At 46.2% G+C, this 20986-nt stretch overlaps 1 protein-coding gene and 1 pseudogene across 1 annotated transcript in view; both read left to right on the forward strand.

Annotated features, from left to right (window-relative positions):
* The window catches only part of FUS (FUS RNA binding protein), a 225658-nt gene that overhangs the window by 144251 nt on the left and 60421 nt on the right, over positions 1-20986 (forward strand). Inside the window, exons 10-11 of the mRNA XM_033944416.1 lie at positions 12191-12320; positions 20508-20609. Of these exons, the coding sequence (XP_033800307.1) occupies positions 12191-12320; positions 20508-20609 (232 nt within the window). The remainder of the gene's footprint in view (positions 1-12190; positions 12321-20507; positions 20610-20986) is intronic.
* On the forward strand, positions 16213-16331 carry LOC117361673 (annotated as a pseudogene).

Below are 20986 nucleotides of genomic sequence, written 5' to 3' on the forward strand. Positions count from 1 at the left end.
CAGCTACAAAATGGGGGGATCATTACTAGGGGTAAGTAACCTTGAAAGAGACCTGGGTGTGTTGGTGGATACAACACTGAAGGCATCAGCACAATGTGCGGCAGCCTCAAAGAAAGCAAACAGAATGTTGGGTACCATCAAAAAGGGTATCATGACCAGGACGAAGGAAGTCATCATGCCACTGTATCGTGCAATAGTGTGCCCCCATCTGGAGTACTGTGTCCAGTACTGGTCACCGTACCTCAAGAAAGACATGGCAATACTGGAGGGAGTCCAGAGAAGAGCAACTAAGTTAGTAAGAGGTATGGAAAACCTTTCATACACTGATAGGTTAGATAAGTTGGGGCTTTTCTCCCTGGAAAAGCGGAGACTTACAGGAGACATGATAGAAACCTTAAAAATCTTGAAAGGCATAGAGAAGGTAGACAGGGACAGATTCTTCAGACTGAGGGGAGCCACAAATACAAGGGGGCACTCGGAGAAATTGAAAGGGGACAGGTTTAGGACAAATGCTAAGAAGTTCTTCTTTACTCAGAGGGTGGTGGACACATGGAACGCGCTCCCAGAGGCTGTGGTAGGGCAGGGCACGCTACAGGGGTTCAAAGAAGGTTTGGATAAATACCTACAGGATAAGGGGATTGAGGGGTACAGATAGACATAGAGATAGGTATAGGAAAGGTAGGGACAGATAGACATAGAAATAGGTACAGGAAAGACAGGGACACTTAACAGGTCATGGACCTGATGGGCCGTTGCGGGCTGCTGGGCGCGATGGACCTCTGGTCTGATCCAGCGGAGGCAACTCTTATGTTATTATTAGGGCTATATCAAAAACCTGACTGGCTGGTGGTCCTCCAGGACAGGGTTGGGAACCACTGGTCTAGACGACCTCATGGATTCTGTGATGGACCATCGCCCTAAGACACTGCCTGATAGTAGACCCAGACCCTCTAGGGGTTCTGGTTGTTCTAATTTTCGTGGCTCATAGCATTCCAGACTATGCAAATGCCACATCAGAGGATTTCCACAGGACTCTCAATGACGGTATGCTGAGTACAGTCGTTCCCAACCTTCCACCTCCAGTTCAGCACCCTCTGCCAGAAAGGCTCAATGACACCAGGACGAGGGATGCCCTTCTGTGGATAGGGAACTGGCTCTGTGTTTCTTCCTGCATGGATGCGCATTATGTTTGACCAGTGGGTCTTGGACATTATTTGGTTGAGCTACCAGCTGGAATTTGCTTGTCCTCTGACAGATTGGTTTGTGGACTCTCCTTCAGGTAAACCAGACAAAGTGCTCAGGGTTCAGGCCACCGTTCAGCACTTACTGGATATTCAAGTGATAGAGCCGGTATTGCCTGACCTCTCAGGTTCGGGCAGATACTGTATATACTTTATTGTGCCGAAGAAAGGCTCAGAAGATTGGCAGCCTATCCTGGATCTTAAGCACTTGCATGCGACTCTCAAGATTCCCAACTTCCGAATGGAGACCATGCGTTTGGTCATTGCAGCAGTGGCCCCAGGAGGGTTTCTTGCCTCTCTGGATAGAAACATAGAAGATGACGGCAGATAAGGGCCATAGCCCATCAGGTCTGCCCACTCTACTGACCCACCCCCAAGTCTACTATCCTAGCGATCCCACACTGATCACAGATTTCCTTAGCTTAACCCTCTAAGGGATCCCACATGGGCATCCCATTTGCTCTTAAATTCTTGCACGCTGTTTGCCTCGACCACCTGCACCGGGAGCTCGTTCCAAGGATCAACCACTCTCTTGGTGAAGAAATATTTCCTGGTGTCACCATGAAATCTCCTGCCCCTGAGTTTGAGCGGATGCCCTCTTGTGGCCGAGGGTCCCCTGAGAAAGAGAATCTCTTCTTCTATCTCGATACGGCCGGTGATATACTTAAACGTCTTGATCATGTTTCCTCTCTCCCTACGTTCTTCGAGTGAGTAGAGCCGCAAATTTTTCAGCCTTTCTTCGTACGTGAGATCCTTGAGCCCCGAGACCATCCTGGTGGCCATCCGTTGCACCGACTCTATTCTCAGCACATCTTTTCGGTAGTGTGGCCTCCAGAATTGCACACAGTATTCCAAATGAGGTCTCACCATGGTTCTGTACAGTGGCATTATGACTTCAGGCTTTCTGCTGACGAAACTCCTGCAGATGCAGCCTAACAACTGTCTTGCCTTAGATGAAGCCTTCTCCACATGATCAGCAGTTTTCATGTCTGCGCTGATGATCACTCCTGAGTCTCGTTCTGTTGAAGTTCTAGCTAAGGTCTCACCATTTAAAGTGTAAGTTCTGCACGGATATCTGCTGCTGAGGTGCATGATCTTGCATTTCTTAGCGTTGAAGCCCAGCTGCCAGGTCGAGGACCAAAGCTCCAACAAATGTAGGTCCTGCGTCATACTATCGGGTGAATAGCCGTCGCTCACTATATTGCATAGTTTGGCGTCGTCTGCGAATAACATTATCTTACCTTGAAGTCCCTGAGTTAGGTCCCCTATGAATATGTTGAAAAGGAGCGGGCCCAAGACTGAGCCATGCGGTTCTCCACTGGTCACCTCCGATGTTTTAGAAAGGGTACCGTTAACCACCACCCTCTGAAGTCTGCCACTCAGCCAGTCATTGACCCATGTAGTTAGTGTGTCTCCCAGCCCCATTTGATTTCATCTTGCTCAACAGCCTGCGATGTGGGACACTATCGAAAGCTTTGCTGAAGTCCAGGTATACGACGTCCAGGGATTCTCCCAAGTCCAGCTGTTTTGTTACCCAGTCAAAGAAGCTGATGAGATTGGATTGGCAGGACCTACCCTTGGTGAAGCCGTGTTGACTGGGATCCCGTAGATTCTCTTCATCCAAGATTGTATCTATTTTACGTTTGATTAGTGTTTCCATGAGTTTGCATACTATTGATGTGAGACTCACCGGTCTGTAGTTTGCAGCCTCTGCCCTGCAACCCTTTTTGTGCAATGGAACGACGTTAGCTGTTTTCCAGTCTATGGGGACTCTCCCCGAACTTAGGGAGAGATTGAAGAGTCCTGATAGCGGTTCTGCCAGGACATCATGCAGCTCACTGAGCACCCTGGGATGTAGATTGTCCAGTCCCATGGCTTTGTTCACCTTGAGTCTTGCCAGTTCGTGGTAGACGTCGCCAGGTGTGAACTTGAAATTCTGAAACGGGTCTTCCACGCTGGCCCTTGCCTGAAACTGCGGACCGTGCCCTGGTGCCTTGCAGGTGAAGACCGAGCAGAAGTATTCATTCAGTAGTTCTGCTTTATCGGGGTCTGATTCTGCGTAGTTTCCATCTGGTTTTTTAAGGCGTACTATCCCATCTGTGTTCTTTTTCCTATCACTAATATACCTGAAGAAGGATTTGTCCCCCTTCTTCATGTTCTTTGCCAGAGTCTCTTCCACTCGAAGTTTGGCCTCCCTGACTGCCGTTTTGACCGCTGCAGACCTCGCCCTATGTTCTAGTTTAGCTTCCCTATTCTCCGTTTGTTTGTAGGAAATAAATGCTTTTTTCTTCTTGACGAGGTGCGAGATTTCTGCGGAGTACCATTGGGGTTTGTTGTTTCTCCGCCGTTTGTGTACTGATTTAATGTAGAGGCTTGTCGCTTCATGTGTGGTAGATTTCAGGGATGACCACATAGCTTCCACATCATTGGTCGTAGCTTGGTTCTGCAGTGTCCGGTGGACGAAATCTCCCATGCGTTTGAAGTCAGTGCCTCGGAAGTTGAGTACTTTTGTTTTCGTGTTTGATCTAGGGAAACCTTTCCTGAGGTAGAACCATACCATGTTGTGGTCGCTGGAGGCTAGCGAATCTCCTACCGAGACCTCCGAGACGCTATCCCCGTTGATGAGTACCAGGTCCAGGATCGCCTGGGCCCTAGTGGGCTCCAATACCATTTGTTTGAGTCGTGCTCCCTTTATGGATTTTAACAGCCTCCTGCTGCCGCTGGTTGTTGCTGAGTATGAGTTCCAATCTGCGTCAGGCATGTTGAAGTCCCCTAGCAGAACAGCGTCTCCTCGTAGAGTGATATTCTCTATGTCTTCAATTAATTTGGAGTCTTTGTCTTCCAGTTGTCTTGGAGGTCTGTATACTACACCAAGATACAGGCATTTTTCCCTGCTTCTGGCCAGGTTCACCCAGAGGGATTCCCCGGTGTACTTGACATCTGTGATTCTGGTAGTTTTGATGTCTTCTTTAATGTATAGTGCCACCCCTCCCCCTGACTTCCCCTCTCTGTCCTGGCGAAATAAGTTGTATCCCGGTATAGCCATATCCCACCCATGAGAATCCGTGAACCAAGTTTCGGGTATTACCACCACGTCTAGGTCGGCATTCATTATTTCGGTCTTTAATTCTAGAATCTTATTGCCTAAACTGTGTGCATTAACATACATAGCCCTCCATACCCTGTGATTGGTAAGTCCCTGTGGGGAGTTTCTCACCTGGGGTAGTGTGACTCCTAGAGAATTGTTTGCAATGGGGTCACTTACCTTGGACTTAGAATCGGAGTGTCGACTCACCTCGTCAGGATCGTTCCTTACTGCACTTGTATCTGAGTGGGTACCCTCCCCCGACTTACCTAGTTTAAAGCCCTACGAAGCAGGCGGGCTAGTCGGTGTCCAAAGACGTGCTTACCCCTACTGGTCAGATGGAGTCCGTCTGGTCCCTGAAGTCCTTGCAACGCCTCTCCATGGTTCAGGAATCCGAAGTTCATTTCCGGCACCATCCTTGAAGCCACTCGTTAGTCCACAGTATACGCTCATCCCTGGCTCTTCCTTTGCCTCTAACTGGGAGGATCGAGGAGAAGACCACCTGCGCTCCTGTCTGCTTCAGCCTCTCACCCAAGGCTCCAAAGTCTCTAGTTATGTTCTCCGGGGAGTTCTTAGCAGTGTCGTTTGTGCCGATGTGGATGAGGACCATGGGGAAGTGATCTTGGGGCTTGAGAAGCCTATCAAGACAGGCGGTGACATCTCGGACCCTGGCTCCAGGCAGACAGCAAACCTCCGTTGACTGTATATCCTGTCTGCAGATTGGTCCTTCAGTGCCCCTCAGCATGGAGTCCACAATGACTATTATTACTCTGCGCTGCTTTGGGGGGAGCCTATCAGTTGTCCCCGGAGTTGGAGCCGTGCGCTGGACTACCTCCTGCTCCTTGTCAGCATCCACCTGCTCCTTTTAGACATCCTCTTCCTGTAGGATCTGGAATCTGTTCCTCAGGGTGAGTTGTGGGGTGGATGTAAAGCTGCCCTGTTGGTGAGAAAAAAAAGAGGAGGGTGAAGAGATTGAAAGAGGGGGTTGAGATCTCCGGTGTTTGCCCATGGAGGAGGTCACCAGCTGCCAGGAGTCAGCGTCTTCAGCCATCTCCTGTACCCCAATTGTTGTTTCAAAGCTGGTGATTTGGGTGACTCGAGGGAGGACATGTCTTGGGCCAGCTGGGTGATTTGGGACAGCTCCTGGGCGACTCCGTCAATGTAGGCCTCATCCTCTCGGATGCTTCTCAGGCGTCTCACCTCCTCCCTGAGACTCCTAAGTTCCTGCATGATGTCTCCGTTAGGCTGGTCGACCTCCTTTGTCTGTGTGGAGAACTGGGGGGGTGGGGGAGGGGGATGATCTCGGTCTGCACAGAGACCTCTGTCCACCGTCCTGGGTCCTCCTCCTCCTGCATGCATACCGTGGTCGCCCCCTGGGTCCTCTCAGTTACTGGACAGTTGGATTTGATTGGTCTGGATCTCACAGAGGCATACTTCCACATTTCTATTTTTCTGTCCCCCTGCAAATTTTTGTGGTTTCCTGTTCTGGAACAGCATTACCTGTTCTCGATACTACCTTTTGGGCTGCTACAGCGCCCTGGACCGTCACCAAGCTGATGGTGGAAGTGGTGACTTACCTGTGAAAGATGGGTCTCCAGGTTCACTCTTAGTTGGATGACTGGCTGATCATATCTCCTTTGTCTGAGGGTGGCACAGGATGGACTGGGTTCTCCCAGGTGCTGGAGGACCTGGACTGGATTGTCAACTTCAGGAGGAGCCATCTGATGCCCTCTCAGTCGCTGGAATACCTGGGAGTCCTCTTAGACATGACGTCAGGCCACATCTATCTACCAGAAGCCCACAGGCAGAAGCTGTGTGCCCAGATTTCTTTCATTCTGGAGTGGTTGGCTCCTTCGGCATGAGATAATCTTCAGATTCTAGGATCCATGGTTGCCATACTGGATGTGGTTCCGTGGGAAAGGGCACACATGTGTCCTCTTCAGCATGCTTTATGTTCTCGCTGAGCGCCGCACAGAGATGTCCTTTTGAGTCATTGGATATTGGCTCAGCAAAAGTGGTCCATAAATTGACTAGAACTCAGAGCCATTCGACTAGTGCTTCAGGCACTGGAGAAATCTCCGGAAGGCAGTCAGTCGTCTCTGACAATGTGACAGCGGTAGCCTGTCAACAGGCAAGTAGTCACCAGAAGAGCCCCAACACTCTAGAGGACATAGCTAGAGACTTCGGAGCTCTGGGGGAGAGGCTGAAGCAGACAGGAGCACAGGTAGTATTCTCTTCAATTCTTCCTGTTAGGGGCAAGGGAAGAGACAGGGACGAACGTATTCTGAAGACAAATGAGTGGCTACAACGATGGTGCTGGGAAATGAACTTTGGATTCCTGAATCACGGGGAGGCACTACAGGGATCGGACGGACTCCACCTGACAAACAGAGGTAAGAACGTCTTCGGACACCGAGTAGCCCGCCTGCTTCGAAGGGCTTTAAACTAGGTAAGTTGGGGGAGGGTACCCATTTATATACCGGAGCAGTAAGTAACAATCCTGATGAGGTGAACCAAAACTCCACTTCTAAGTCAGAGGTAAGCACCCTTGCTGAAAAAGATTCGCTAGGAGAAACTCTAACTCAGATGGGTAACTCTCTAAAGGAGTTTAATAGACACAAAGAGTGGAGAGCTATGTATGTAAATGCACACAGCCTAGGGAATAAAATTCTAGAACTAGAAACAGAAATAGTAAATGCAGACCTAGACGTGGTAGCAATATCCGAAACATGGCTCACAGACTCTCATGGGTGGGATATAACTATACCAGGATACAACCTGCTTCGCCAAGATAGAGAGGGTAAGTTGGGAGGTGGGGTAGCACTTTACATCAAAGAGAACATCAAGACAACTAGGATCACAGATGTCAAGTACACTGGGGAATCCATCTGGGTAAACCTGGCCAGAGGCGGAGAGAAATGCCTGTACCTTGGTGTGGTATACAGACCTCCAAGACAATCGGAGGACAAGGACACAGAATTAATTGAAGACATTGAGAACATCACCTTACGGGGGGACGTTGTCCTGCTAGGGGACTTCAACATGCCCGATGTAGACTGGAACACATTCTCAGCAACAACTTGTAGTAGCAGGAGGATATTAACATCCATGAAGGGAGTACAGCTCAAACAAATGGTGCTAGAGCCCACTAGGGCCCAGGCCATCCTGGACCTGGTACTTACGAACGGGGAAAGCGTCACGGAAGTCTCGGTGGGAGAAACGCTGGCAACCAGTGACCATAACATGGTATGGTTCAACCTTAGAAAGGGCTTCCCTAGATCACAAACAAAAACGAAGGTACTCAATTTCCGGGGCACTGACTTTGCAAGCATGGGTGATTTTGTCCATCAGACGCTACAGGCTCAAGAAATAACGGATGATGTGGAAGCTATGTGGTCAACACTGAAAAGGACACTACACGAAGCAACTATCCGCTACATAAAATCGGTAAACAAACAACAAAGAAAGAGGAAACCCCGTTGGTTTACTGATGAGGTCTCACACCTAGTCAAGGACAAGAAAAGAGCATTTCTTTCATACAAACGCACCGGGGAGAAAGAAGCTAACATTGAATACAAGGCAAGGTCTGCAGCGGTCAAAACAGCAGTCAGGGAGGCCAAACTTCGAGTGGAAGAAACTCTAGCAAAGAACATTAAGAAAGGGGACAAATCGTTCTTCAGGTATATTAGTGACAGGCAGAAGAACACAAATGGAATAGTACGCCTTAGAACAGCAGACGGGAATTATGTGGAAACAGATTCCGAAAAAGCCAAACTACTGAACGATTACTTCTGCTCAGTCTTTACCTGCGAGGCACCTGGACACGGGCCACAGCTGGAAGCAAAGCCAAGCAAAGAAGACCCATTTCAGAATTTTGGGTTCTCACCAGCTGATGTTTACAGCGAACTGTCAAGACTCAAGGTGAGCAAAGCCATGGGACCAGACAAATTGCACCCACGAGTGCTCAGGGAGCTGTGCGATGTCCTGGCGGAACCGTTAACCATGCTCTTCAATCTCTCCCTAAGTATGGGGAGAGTTCCCCTGGACTGGAAGACAGCTAACGTCGTTCCTCTGCACAAAAAGGGTTGCAGAGCGGAGGCTGCGAATTACAGACCAGTGAGTCTCACATCAATAGTGTGTAAACTCATGGAGACATTACTTAAATGCAAATTAGATACGATTTTGGATGAGGGGAATCTAAGGGATCCTAGTCAACATGGATTCACTAAAGGTAGGTCATGCCAATCCAATCTTATCAGCTTCTTTGATTGGGTAACAGGAAAGCTAGACTCGGGAGAGTCTCTAGACATAGTGTACTTGGATTTCAGTAAGGCTTTCGACAGCGTCCCACACCGAAGACTATTAAACAAGATGAAATCGATGGGGTTAGGTGAGACACTAATTGCATGGGTCAATGATTGGCTGAGTGGAAGACGTCAGAGGGTGGTGGTCAACGGCACCCTCTCTGAGACATCGGAGGTGACCAGCGGAGTGCCACAGGGCTCGGTCCTGGGTCCACTCCTTTTTAACATATTCATAAGGGACTTGACCCAAGGGCTTCAGGGTAAAGTAACTCTATTCGCTGATGACGCCAAACTATGTAATATAGTAAGTGAAAGCAATCTGCAGGATAGTATGATGCAGGATCTGCTTACGTTGGAAAACTGGTCCTCGACATGGCAGCTGGGCTTCAACGCTAAGAAATGTAAGGTTATGCATCTTGGTAGCAGAAATCCATGCAAATCTTACACCTTAAATGGAGAAACACTAGCCAGGACTTCAGAAGAAAGAGACTTGGGAGTAATCATCAGTGCAGACATGAAAGCCGCCAAACAAGTAGAGAAGGCCTCATCCAAAGCAAGGCAACTTATGGGATGTATCAACAGAAGCTTCGTTAGCCGCAAATCTGAAGTCATAATGCCACTGTACAGAACCATGGTGAGACCTCATCTGGAGTACTGTGTACAATTCTGGAGGCCACATTACCGTAAAGACGTGCTTAGAGTTGAGTCGGTTCAGCGGACGGCCACTAGGATGATCTCGGGGCTCAAGGGTCTCTCGTACGAAGAAAGACTAAACAAATTGCAGCTCTACACTCTAGAGGAGCGCAGGGAGAGGGGGGACATGATTGAGACATTTAAATACATCACAGGACGTGTTGAGGTGGAAGAAGACATCTTCTTTCTCATGGGACCCTCGGTCACAAGGGGGCATCCGTTCAAACTCAGAGGAGGGAAATTCGATAGTGACATAAGGAAGTATTTCTTCACAGAAAGGGTTGTAGATCACTGGAACAAGCTTCCAGAGCAGGTGATCAAGGCCACCAGCGTTATTGACTTTAAGAATAAATGGGATGCCCTAGTAGGATCCTTGCGAGGATCGAGTTGAGGAACTAGGTCATTAGTACTCAGACTTGATGGGGTGGGTCAGTAGAGTGGGCAGACTTGATGGGCTATAGCCCTTTTCTGCCGTCATGTTTCTATGTTCTATGTTTCTATGACAGTAGCTCATCTGCAGGCTCTCTTGGCCACGCATATAGTGGAATAGAAAATGTGCAGGTTGGCTTTCTCAGTCAGCAAACGGTTGATCTGGTGGAATGGTCTCTGTCCCCCTGGGCATTCAATGCTGTAGTTCAGTGGTGGGGGCATCAACAGATGGATCCGATGGCCTTAGCAGTGAATACCAAAACGACTTGCTTTTACAGCAAAAGATATGAGCCCAAAAGCAAAAGGGTTGGTTGCATTATTTCAACTATGGCCGGAGAAAAAGCTCTTAATCTTATACATGTTTCTTCCTTGGTCCATGCTTAGTTGAGTTTTTTTTTTTTTTTTTTTTTTTGTTATTTTATTTATTTATTTTTTTTTTTGCAGGATTGCGATTTTTCTGACGGTTATAGTCTTAGTGACGCCCAATTGGCCTCAGACTGCTAGTGCAAGGGGTCCTTCTCACTCGGGGACAGGTCCTTATCAAGAATAGGAAACAGTTGGGCTTATGACATGGCTTTTGAGTGGGTGGCCCTGACAAGCAAGGGTTATTTGGATGTGTTCGTCATTACTTTGCTTAGAGCTAGGAAACCATCGACAGTGGCAGCCTATTCTAAGGCCTGGAAGTCCATCCAGCACTGGTGCACTGTGAAGGATGTAGAGCCCTTCCGATCTCTAATTTCTATAGGCTTTGACTTTTTACAGGAGGGACTTCAGAAGGGTCTGTCATTTAAATCATTGAAACTGCAGATAGCAGGCCTTTCCTGTTTCCAAGGCGGGGGAGATCAGACACTTCCTGTCCTGTTGCTCAGATGTCGCCTGGTCTTTAGTTGTGCCTTCTGGTGCATCCCCCTTTCCCTTCCTGGAACCTTAACACTGTATTGCAGGGTCTTGGTGGACCTCCGTATGAGTCCTCGTGGGAGGCTTCCCTTCTGGATCTTGAGTCAAGAAGGTGTTCTTGGTGGTAATTTTGTCTGCCAGATGAGTCTTCGAGTTGCAAGCTCTTTCCTGCAGGGAGTCATTCCTCAAAATTACGGAAGCAGGGCTTACACCTGATTCCATCCTTACCAAAAGTTGTCTTGACTTTAAGTGTTAAATCAGGAAGTCCATTTGCCTACTTTCACCCTATGAGGTCTAAGAAAAAGGATGAAACATTACATTTGTTGGATGTCAAGCGAGTGTTTCTCCAGTACCTCAAAGTTACCAGTGAGTTTCATGTATCTGATAACCTTTTGGTTCTGACTAAGTCATGCCAAGAAAGGGAGGCCAGTGTCTAAAGTCTCGAATTTTCCAGATGGATTAAGATAGCCATTTCCTCTGCGTATGTGGGCTACAGTAAATAGCCACCAATTGCATTGAAAGTTCACTGTACCAGAGGAGTTGCTACCTCATGGGAGACTAGGGCTGTCTCGCCCAAGAAGTTCTGTAGAGTGGCTGCTTGGTCTACCCTCTATATCTTTACCAGATTCTTTAGGGTGGACAAAGCAGGCAGGAAACAAGCCGCTTTAGATCCTCTGTTCTGAAGGAAATCTTAGTGGGCCCTCCCTAGACTTTGGGGACTACTTTAGTACATCCCTATGGTTCAGGACCACTAGACATACATTGCACTAGAAAGAAAGATTAGGTTCTTACCTCAATCTTTTTTGTAGATGTGTCTAATCATCCTGAAGCCCTGCCCTGTAAGTGGGCTTTGCCTACTTTCTGCCTTGTAATCAGTCTGGAGCTGGAGAAATCTGTCTTCCAGACTCGAGTGTGTATAGTCTGCTTTTTAAGTCTCTGCTGGATAGTGAGACATGCGAGTGGCTGTGAGCTCTATACAAGATTAGTGCTGGTTACACATATTTTTGTATCTGGTTTTATAATAGCTGCTTGAATGTTGTAATGTTTATTGGTAATGTTTGTTACAGAGCAGAACAGAATTGTACTGTAGGAGATTCTTCCCTGTTTCCCTCCTTCTGATTATGATCTTTTATTATAGTGCTGCTTGATTGCTTTGGTACGAACTGAAGGGGCAGGAGCTGCTCCCTGGGAAGGAGATGGAGTTGAAAAGATGATTGACAGTTTTCTGCAAGCAATTTGCGGGTTCAGGACCACTAGACACATCTAGAAGAAAGAACCTAATCTATCTTACTACTTTTTTTTTTCTTAGATCTTTTGGAGGGTTTTTTTCAATGGCAGAAGCACGTGGGGAAAATCATTAAACCATTCATTCTGATAACATGGCCTACTAAATTTCTCTAGTGCTTCTTGTCTGTACCAACTCCTGTTTATCTGTTTAGTCAAATACCTCACTGATTGTGGGTCAAGATACTTTGGATGTGTGTATTCAGCTGTTTTTCTGTAATCTAGCCTTTCTAGTCCTGGTTGTGTTTTCTTTTCAGACCAACAAGAAAACAGGACAGCCCATGATTAATCTGTACACTGATCGGGAGACAGGCAAATTGAAGGGAGAGGCTACAGTATCTTTTGATGACCCCCCATCTGCTAAAGCGGCTATTGATTGGTTTGATGGTAAGCAAACAGGTCATGATCAGAATTTCACAAATAGGTTATGTGATTTATGAGAAGCTGCTTTCTGTAGCACCTTTTATTCACAGGCAGTTCAAAAATTTCAAGATTCTAAGCAGCTGGGCAGCCACTCCTGGGAAAAGGCCACACATCTAATCTAATTTCTCATGAATTGTTGAAAATGTACTTCCTAAATTCAGGCGTAGTCACAAACAAACAATTCTTAGCATGCATTCCTTAGCAAAGCAGCAGATGAATCCAGAGACCAATGGGATAGCTCACTTCTACCAGCAGGTGGAAATAGAGAAACTGATTAACAGGTGTACTTATTTGCTGGCACTCCTCCAGTCTCATCAGTATTCTCTATCTCCAAGCAGGTGGAAGTTGCTATTCAACTAGCTCCTGGATTCTGGCTGTGGCTGGAACTTTATTACCTCCTGTTGAGATTTTCTCTTCAGTGAGACTGCCATTCTGTTTCTCCTGTTGAGATTTTTTCTCTTCAGTGAGACAGGGGTGTCCGGCTAATCGGTGCCGGCTTTAGAGGTTACACTTGGGCCCCCCCTTGTCCCTGCCTCACCCTCCCTCCAATGATAGAGGGTCTGCCCTGGTCCCTATTTTTTCTTCTTTCCCATTTAAAAAAAAAAAAAAAAAAAAGGGGGGCCTACACAGCTATCTTTTTGCCCTGCTCGTGCTAGGCTGCAGGTGTTGCCGGCGTCTACCGGCACTATCCAGTAGATTGTGAGTATGTGTTTTATTCTACTGGTCTCTGAACTTTGTGGTTGTGTGAGAGCTGTGGATTTTTGACTATGGCAGTTTTGTTTTGTGGTGGAATATGTTATGGTATCAGCTTGATTCATTGAGGTAGGTGGCCTCTGTATTCCTGCGCATAACTAAGGAGCGCTTCTTTTTCTTACCCTAGCGCTTGTGCTGTGGGGTTGGTAGTTTCTGGGACATTGTTTCTTGATACTGCCACGACCCGTGGGTAAATGTAACTGTGTGGCTTTCGATATGGCCGCAATTTGTGAGGACGGCTCCGGGTGTGTATCTGTAATGGAGCCGTAGCGTTCTATAGCGCAGGTGGTGCGAGCTTGTGCTCCCCTTCTGTTGGGAGCCATGCGCCTTTTCCCCTTTCCTCCCCGAGGTGTGTTTTGCATTTTTTATACGCTTCGGCTATGGGCTCCGAGTCCGGTGTGAGCGGCAATGTTATAGGAGCCGGCCTACTTTGGCGCGAAACAGTCCGAGTTTGGGTCGCCAGCACTGCAATACTCGGGGAGTGATTCTGGGCGGCTGCCGTTCTCAGCGCGGGCCTCGCCGTCTGCTTTGCGGAGCGATGTGCTGCGGTTTTTGCTATGAGCTCCCGGTCTGTTTTGTACAGCGCTATTGGGGGAGCCAGCCGATTTTGATTCTGGCAGGAAAGTGCCCGCGCTTGGGCCCCCAGCGCCGCGGGGTTCATTGACTCATGTCCTACAGCTAACTTAAGCGTGTACCGCGGCTTAGTTTTGTTTGAAATCAGCTGTGCCCCGTATTGCAGTGCTCCATTTGCTGTGGTGCTTTGTCCACATGCTTCTCTTAACAAAAAAAAAAAAGAATAGGCAACTGGTTGTTATTGGGGGCTGTCCATTTATATCCCTAGGCACGTCCACATTAAGTTTCTGCCCTGAGTTTGGCTGCCTACGCTTGGTTTTGCTGCCTTAGGGGTTAGCGAACAGCAAGGTGGAATAGGTGTCAAGGGCGGGCCAGTGTATCATTCGTGTGGTTCATTTCTTCACTCGGGGTTCCGATAACGTGCGGCGATGTTGGAGGTTTCCTTAGGCCTTCTGCCTGGGTGCTGAGTCCGCCGGCTTGGGCTCTAGATTGGTTTCTGCGGGGTTGTTGCAGGAATTCCGAGTTGAGGGTCTCTCTTGAGGCCTGATGATTCTTTTTTTTTCTTGCTGTGGGCCAGCTTGTCTGTGAAAACCTGGGGGCGCAAGGGTTGTGTGCTGGGTTAGTAACAAGGAGCTGAGGTTCAAGCCCCAGCTAAGGAGTAGAGCTGATATGGCTCCAAAAGAAAAGGCGAAGGTTCAAGTCTACTTAAAAAAAAAAAAAAAAAAAAGCTAGACGGCCTTCCGCTCTAGCAGCATGGTCTAGTGGCGGCTGATCCCTAAGGGCAAGATCCTTTGCTTGCGAGGTCGTAGGGTAGCTGGTACTGTATGCCCAATGAATTCTCCCCTTATGCTCTCTTTTGGAGTGGAAACCTGGTCTATTTTCGGCCAGGTACAGCTCGTTTCTCTGGAGAGGCGTATGCTGCTTCTGGATTACGCCTGGTGCGCCTTGTCTTTCCTTTGCTTGCGTACAGCTCAGGCAGGTTGCTGAATGTCCTCATGCTCCCTTTCACATCGCAAGACGGTGTTCTTTTTCCAGGTTGACAGTTTTCTCATGAAGGAGTAGTCGCCTTACTGTCAGGTCAGGGAGCTGTGAACTTTTTTCAGGATGCTTGTACCTTTGCATCCTCCTCACGTTTCCAGAGTCTCTCTGTTTTGCGTTTCTCTTTGAAGTGTGGCTGGTCCTCGGGACAGTTCTTGTAGTTCTTAGGGTACCACTTATTAGTGGGTGGCCAAGATGGGGGCTTTAGGCAGGCTGGATTCCATTCGGCTGCATTAGTTTCTCAGGGTTACCCATTTCTGCAGTCAAACGGGGAAGATATTTACATTTTCTCTATGGACTCTGAGTCAGCACTAGGTTGGCCTGCCTCTCTTGGAGCAGTGCTTTCGGTTTGGGCACATTCCATTTCACCTACCCAAGGGGTCGTTGGCACTGCCAGGTGTTTTGTCTGATTTATGCATGACTGCCTGCTTGATTCGGACGACTTACAGTCGGGTCTTTTGACTGACACGAAGCGGGTGGTGTCTTTTCCTCAATTCTTTACATGCGCATCTTCATATTTGCAGTGCTCTTTTTTCCTATACTAGTTATAGGTATATCGGGTTGATGCTGTTATTCTTATAGGGGAGACTTGTATTTCTTTCCAGAGCCTTGAGTGTGGAGTCTCGATCTCAGATTGGCGTTCTTCGCTTACCATGGCTAAGAGTATGGGATTCTGTTCAGGTTTTAGCATCCATATTGCTGACCCCTCTGGGAACCTCGGCTTGCTTTCCCTTCTAACGCTCAGCAGCCGCTTTTATTCCAGTGGTTCTCGGTATCTCTGGGCTCCTATTAGTTGCTAGGCTTCTCCTGCATAGCTTTGTATGATTTGGGGGCTCAGAAAGATTGTCTTCCAGGGCATGCCTCGGTCTTTCCTGGACTAGCTTATGACCACCGACTATTCCGGACTGTCGGGTTGGGGGGCTCGGTGGCTTCCATCCTCAGCTTCAGGAGTCTGGTCTTCAGAGGCGAATAAGTTCTGGTTCCTTCTTCTACTCTTGAACATGGTCAGGCTTCCTTTCTGGAGCTTCAGACCATTCTTCCGGAATGCCGCTGAGGGCCCTCTCAGTTAGTATTATGATGGGGGTGTTTCTCTGCAGCTTAGGCAGTAGGTGATGTACTCAGTTGCCAGGTACAGTGGTTGTTCTACTTCGATGGGTGGACCCTCATCTTTCTATTCGGTTGACCGATCATTTTTCAAGACAGGAAAAGAGTTTGGTTAGTCTTTCTCTCTGTGAAATCTGAACATAACCCATTTATTGGATGTTACTGTGTGCAGCACTGCGTACGCTCTGGAAGTGTAGACGTTAGTTATAGTGATATCTTCTACATCCTGGTTATTGGGAATTTTGGCTCAGGTGTTCCACTTTTTTTGTGGTGGAAATAAGATTTCCTGGAACTTGACCTCATGACCTCGTCTCACAATTCCATGCTTCCTAGCTTCTTAGGCGGGCACAGGAAGTGGGAGTTAAAGGGGGTAACAGTGTGGCTTCTTTCTTACAGCCATACCACCCTGAATGTGCCCGATCCCGTCTGGTCTCAGAAGCCAACCAGGATAGGGCCTGTTTAGTACCTGGATGGGTGACCACCTGGGAATACCAGGTGCTGTAGGCTTTAAAAAAAAACAAAAAAAAAACTCCTCTGGTTTCTCTTTTTCACTGTTTTCCCCTGGCTGATGATAGCTTGGATTTGCCATCTCAAGCTCGCTTTAGGGGCACAGTATTGGTACAATCTCTGGCTTGGCTGCGCCATCCTTGGTATGTGGATCTGTTGAGCCTTTCGACAGCCGGACTGAGAAGTTTCCTTTGATCTCCGACTTTGCTCTCCTTGATTGAGATCAACATGGATATTCATACTACTTTGGTATTACGACCCAGCTTTTGAGCAGTCTTGACTGGCGTGTGACGGTAATGCGAAGCAGGTTATTTCTTCTCTTATCCAGGCGCTACAGGCGTCTTCTCCTGTGGCTTCTGCTTCCTTTTGGAGGTGTTTCCTTTCTTGAATACTTCTCAACAGTTGCACCCTTCCTGAGTTCCTTTTTAGCACAGGTATATTGCCGATGGCATAGCGTTCAATTCCCTTCAGCTTCAATTATCATTCTTGGCTTGTTACAGGAACTAGGTATATGGCCCTTCGCTGACTTCTCAGCTTCCTGTAGTTCAGTTCCTAAACAGAAGGCGGTATATTCATGCGCCTCTTAGAAAGCCTGGTTTGGTGTAATTCATTCACGTACTTCTTCTAAGTTTCCGATGGCTTCATTTTAGCCTTGTCCTTTGGGGCTCTAAAGAGCTGTGCGGTTGACCATGGGATTCCTTGTGGTCATGGCTTCAGCTTTGCAGTGGCGATGTTGCAGGCCTTGTTCAACGGGGATTCCTATTCCTTATTTCTGTCATATGGGGTGTCAGTTCGGATGGTACCACTATTTCTTTCTAGGGGGGGTCATCCTTTCTTTTACATCATGCTCGCTTTTCCTTCCTTCTTCCTGGAAGGAGATCGTGGAAGCAGTACTTTTATTCACTGCATTTTTTGAAACGTATGAAGCGTTCTCCGCGAGATTGGTTTCTAACAACTGTTAGTGGTTTATATCTCCTTTTTGGGATTCTTCAAGGGACGCCTCAGGCGTATGGCAGGAGTCCGATGCCTACCTCGCTCAATGGTCCAGGAGGACATTCTTTATACTTGCCTGCTGGCAGGGGAGCGGGTGGCGATTGAACTTCATGACCATTCCGCTGGAGCGATGGCTGCTTCTTGGGCTCGGCCCAGAGGGTTTTTTGCCTTGGAGGAGATTTGTCTCACGGCTAACTGGTCTTCCGAGAGTACCTTCTCTCCGCGTCTCTGCATGGATGTGCGGGCACATGCGATAGGGGTTTTTTGATGCTTCGGTCGTTGCGAAGGCGGCGTTTGCTTCCCACCCAAACTAAGGATTGCTTTGCTACATCCCATTGGTCTCTGGATTCATCTGCTGCTTTGCTAAGGAAGGTAAAATTATGTTCTTACCTGTTAATTTTCTTTCCTTTAGAAGCAGCAGATGAATCCAGAGCCCCACCCTTTCTGATATCTGGTTGTCAGTTTTTAGTGTACGGCTTTTAGTGATTGGGTGTTGTTCATGATTGTATTCTGTATCGTTGCTGTTCGCGAGGTGTTCTGGGAAAGAAGTTTTTTACATGCTATACCTACTGATGGTTAAATGTGCTTGGGCAAAGAGCTATACTGATGAGACTGGAGGAGTGCCAGCAAATAAGTACACCTGTTAATCAGTTTCTCTATCTCCACCTGCTGGTAGAAGTGAGCTATCCCATTGGTCTCTGGATTCATCTGCTGCTTCTAAAGGAAAGAAAATTAACAGGTAAGAACATAATTTTACCTTCGTTATAATCTATAGACCTATATGTAGTTTCAGCAATATAAAAAACATCTTTGAGCCTAGGATGCCTCTTTGGTTTTCAAATTAAGGCCTGATTTAGGATTATCTAGTAGAGAATAACACTTTGACAAAATTTGTCCCTTCAATCTGTCCCCGCCAGCTCGGTCTGATCCCATCTGCACAAACCTTGAATAGTTATGATTTTATATTTAAATTCTTTAAGTATAAAAATAAACAATATTCTGTACAACTGTCATTTTATAAATCACAAATAATACAGAGCATGGATTTGGGGCCTGCCTTCTACAGATCTCCTCTTTGTGATGCAATTTCCTGTTTCATAAAACAGAAAGTTGTATCACAAGAGGAGATCCGGTGGAATGAAAGCCCCAGAGCAGGCTGAAGCTCCTTAATGGATCAGAATTAGGCATGGGATGGAAAAGGCATAGAGATGCCAACTTGAGCATGATAGTCATTTATTTTAACCTAAGGAACAAGGATTTTACCTCTTACACAGGGCAGTAAAAAAATCCTTCACCTGCAGTAAGGACCAGAAGGTATCAATCGCTACGAAATCCAATTATAGACCCATTGCGAGTATTCCCTTGTTTACCAAATTACTGGAAGGACTGGTTAACTTAGAACTAGTAAGTTATTTGGATAAATTTAACATCCTTAACGAATATTAGTCGGGATTTAGAAGAGGATACAGTGCTGAGACCATCCTAACTTCAATGTTTGATTACCTTCATTGTTTATTTAGGAAAAGCACTAGTGCAGGGGTGTCCAATGTCGGTCCTCGAGGGCCGCAATCCAGTCGGGTTTTCAGGATTTCCCCAATGAATATGCATGAGATCTATTAGCATACAATGAAAGCAGTACATGCAAATAGACCTCATGTATATTCATTGGGGAAATCCTGAAAATCCGACTGGCTGCGGCCCTCGAGGACCGACATTGGACACCCCTGCACTAGTGCCTTAATTCTCCAATTAGACTTTAGTAGCGCTTTTGATCTTGTAGATCATGAGATCCTGTTGGGTTGTTTAGACACAATAGGGCTCTCAAGAAGGGTTTGGAGTTAGGATCTCTTTTTCAAAAAGCCTTGAAACCATCGAGTGGTTTGTGACTGCAATTATTCTCAATCATGGAGCAATCCATCAGGTATCCCCCAAGGCTCACCGCTATCACCCACTTTATTTAATACCTCCATTTCCTCTTCTAGGACATTTATTGCAGAGTTTAAACTTGAAATTCTATATTTACGCTGATGACATCTCTATTTTAATTCCTCTAAAAATTTTACTAATGAAATTTTAGTCAAAAATATATAAACATTAGCTTCATATTTATTGATTAAACCTTAATATACTATACCACCCCCACCCTATAAATATAAATGTACTTTCAGTGTAAAATGACGTCTAATCTTTTTAAAATTATTATAATTCCCTTTTTGTATGGCAATTGTTCTTTCCATTTTGTATATATGACAACAAATTCCACCAGAAGGTGTAATTAAGTCTTGGGAAGGGTGGGAGATGGAGGGAATTAATTTATGTGTTTAAGATGATAATAGTAAGAAATTCAAGTGTTGTGTACAAGTTCAGATGATGTATTACTGTTTACTTGTTGTAAGATGAAAAAATGAATAAAGAATTTGAAAAAAAAAAACCCAAACTAATGAAATTTTAAATCAGATATTGTTTATTATGATTGGATTATTAATTTCAAATTGAAACTTAATACTGAAAAGACTAAACTCTTTTGGCTAGTCCCAACGATAAAATAACAAATACACTGCTTCATCTTAATGGTCATGACTACCCAATTAATAAAACTATCAAAATCTTGGGAGTCACACTAGACCACAATTTAACATTGACGGAACATACTAACCTTGTGGTAAAAAAATTAAGGACCATAAAAAATATTTTGACCCTTTATTGTTCAGACTACTGGTGCAGGCATTAATTCTATCCATTTTGGATTACTGTAACATCATTTACTTGGGAGCTTCCAAGAAAATTCTAAGGAAACTGAGGATAATTCAGAATACGGCTGTCTGATTGATTTTTGGTTTAAAAAAATAATGACCACATCAGTCCATACTATCGTTTACTGCATTGGCTGCTGTTGGAGGCAAGAGTATTATGTAAATGTATTCACCATGCTATGTCTTACTGCTCTTTTCAGAAATTACTTAAGACCACTTTGTTCGATAAATTCATTACCTAACAGAGTTTTATTATTTGAAATTGTATTTTTTATGGAATGTTTATTTTACTGTATCACTGTATTTCGCTGATTGTCCAGCTCTTAAGTGTAAACTGCCTGGAACTTTTGGTTATGGCGGTATAAAAAAATAGTTATTATTATTAGGATTAACCACATGGCTTTTTTACTCTCTTGTGTTCTTATATTAGGCAAAGAGTTTTCTGGTAACCAGATCAAAGTTTCCTTTGCCACCCGGAGAGCAGACTTTACTCGAGGTGGTGGAAATGGAAGAGGAGGCAGGGGGCGGGGAGGTATGTAGAGTACGAAATTCTCATTGTATTTTGCTATATCAAAAAAGTTTACATTAATTTACTTGTGGCTGAAGATACAAAAAAAATTAATTCTTTACTCTTTAGATCAGTGTTTTTCAACCTTTTTACACCCGTGGACCGGCAGAAATAAAAGAATTATTTTGTGGACCGGCACACTACTAGGACTAAAATTTAAAAACCCTGTTATCCCAGGACAAGCAGGCAGGTATTCTCACTAGTGGGTGATGTCATCTGACAGAGCCCTGATACGGATGTCTCACAAGCATATTTTGCTTGAAGAAACTCAGAAGTTTCGAGATTCCCGCACCGCGCATGCGCCAGTGCCTTCCCGCCCGACGGTCTGGGCGTGTCTCCTC

The sequence above is a fragment of the Geotrypetes seraphini genome, chromosome 5, assembly GCF_902459505.1.
Source record: "Geotrypetes seraphini chromosome 5, aGeoSer1.1, whole genome shotgun sequence".
NCBI classification, from domain to species: domain Eukaryota; kingdom Metazoa; phylum Chordata; class Amphibia; order Gymnophiona; family Dermophiidae; genus Geotrypetes; species Geotrypetes seraphini.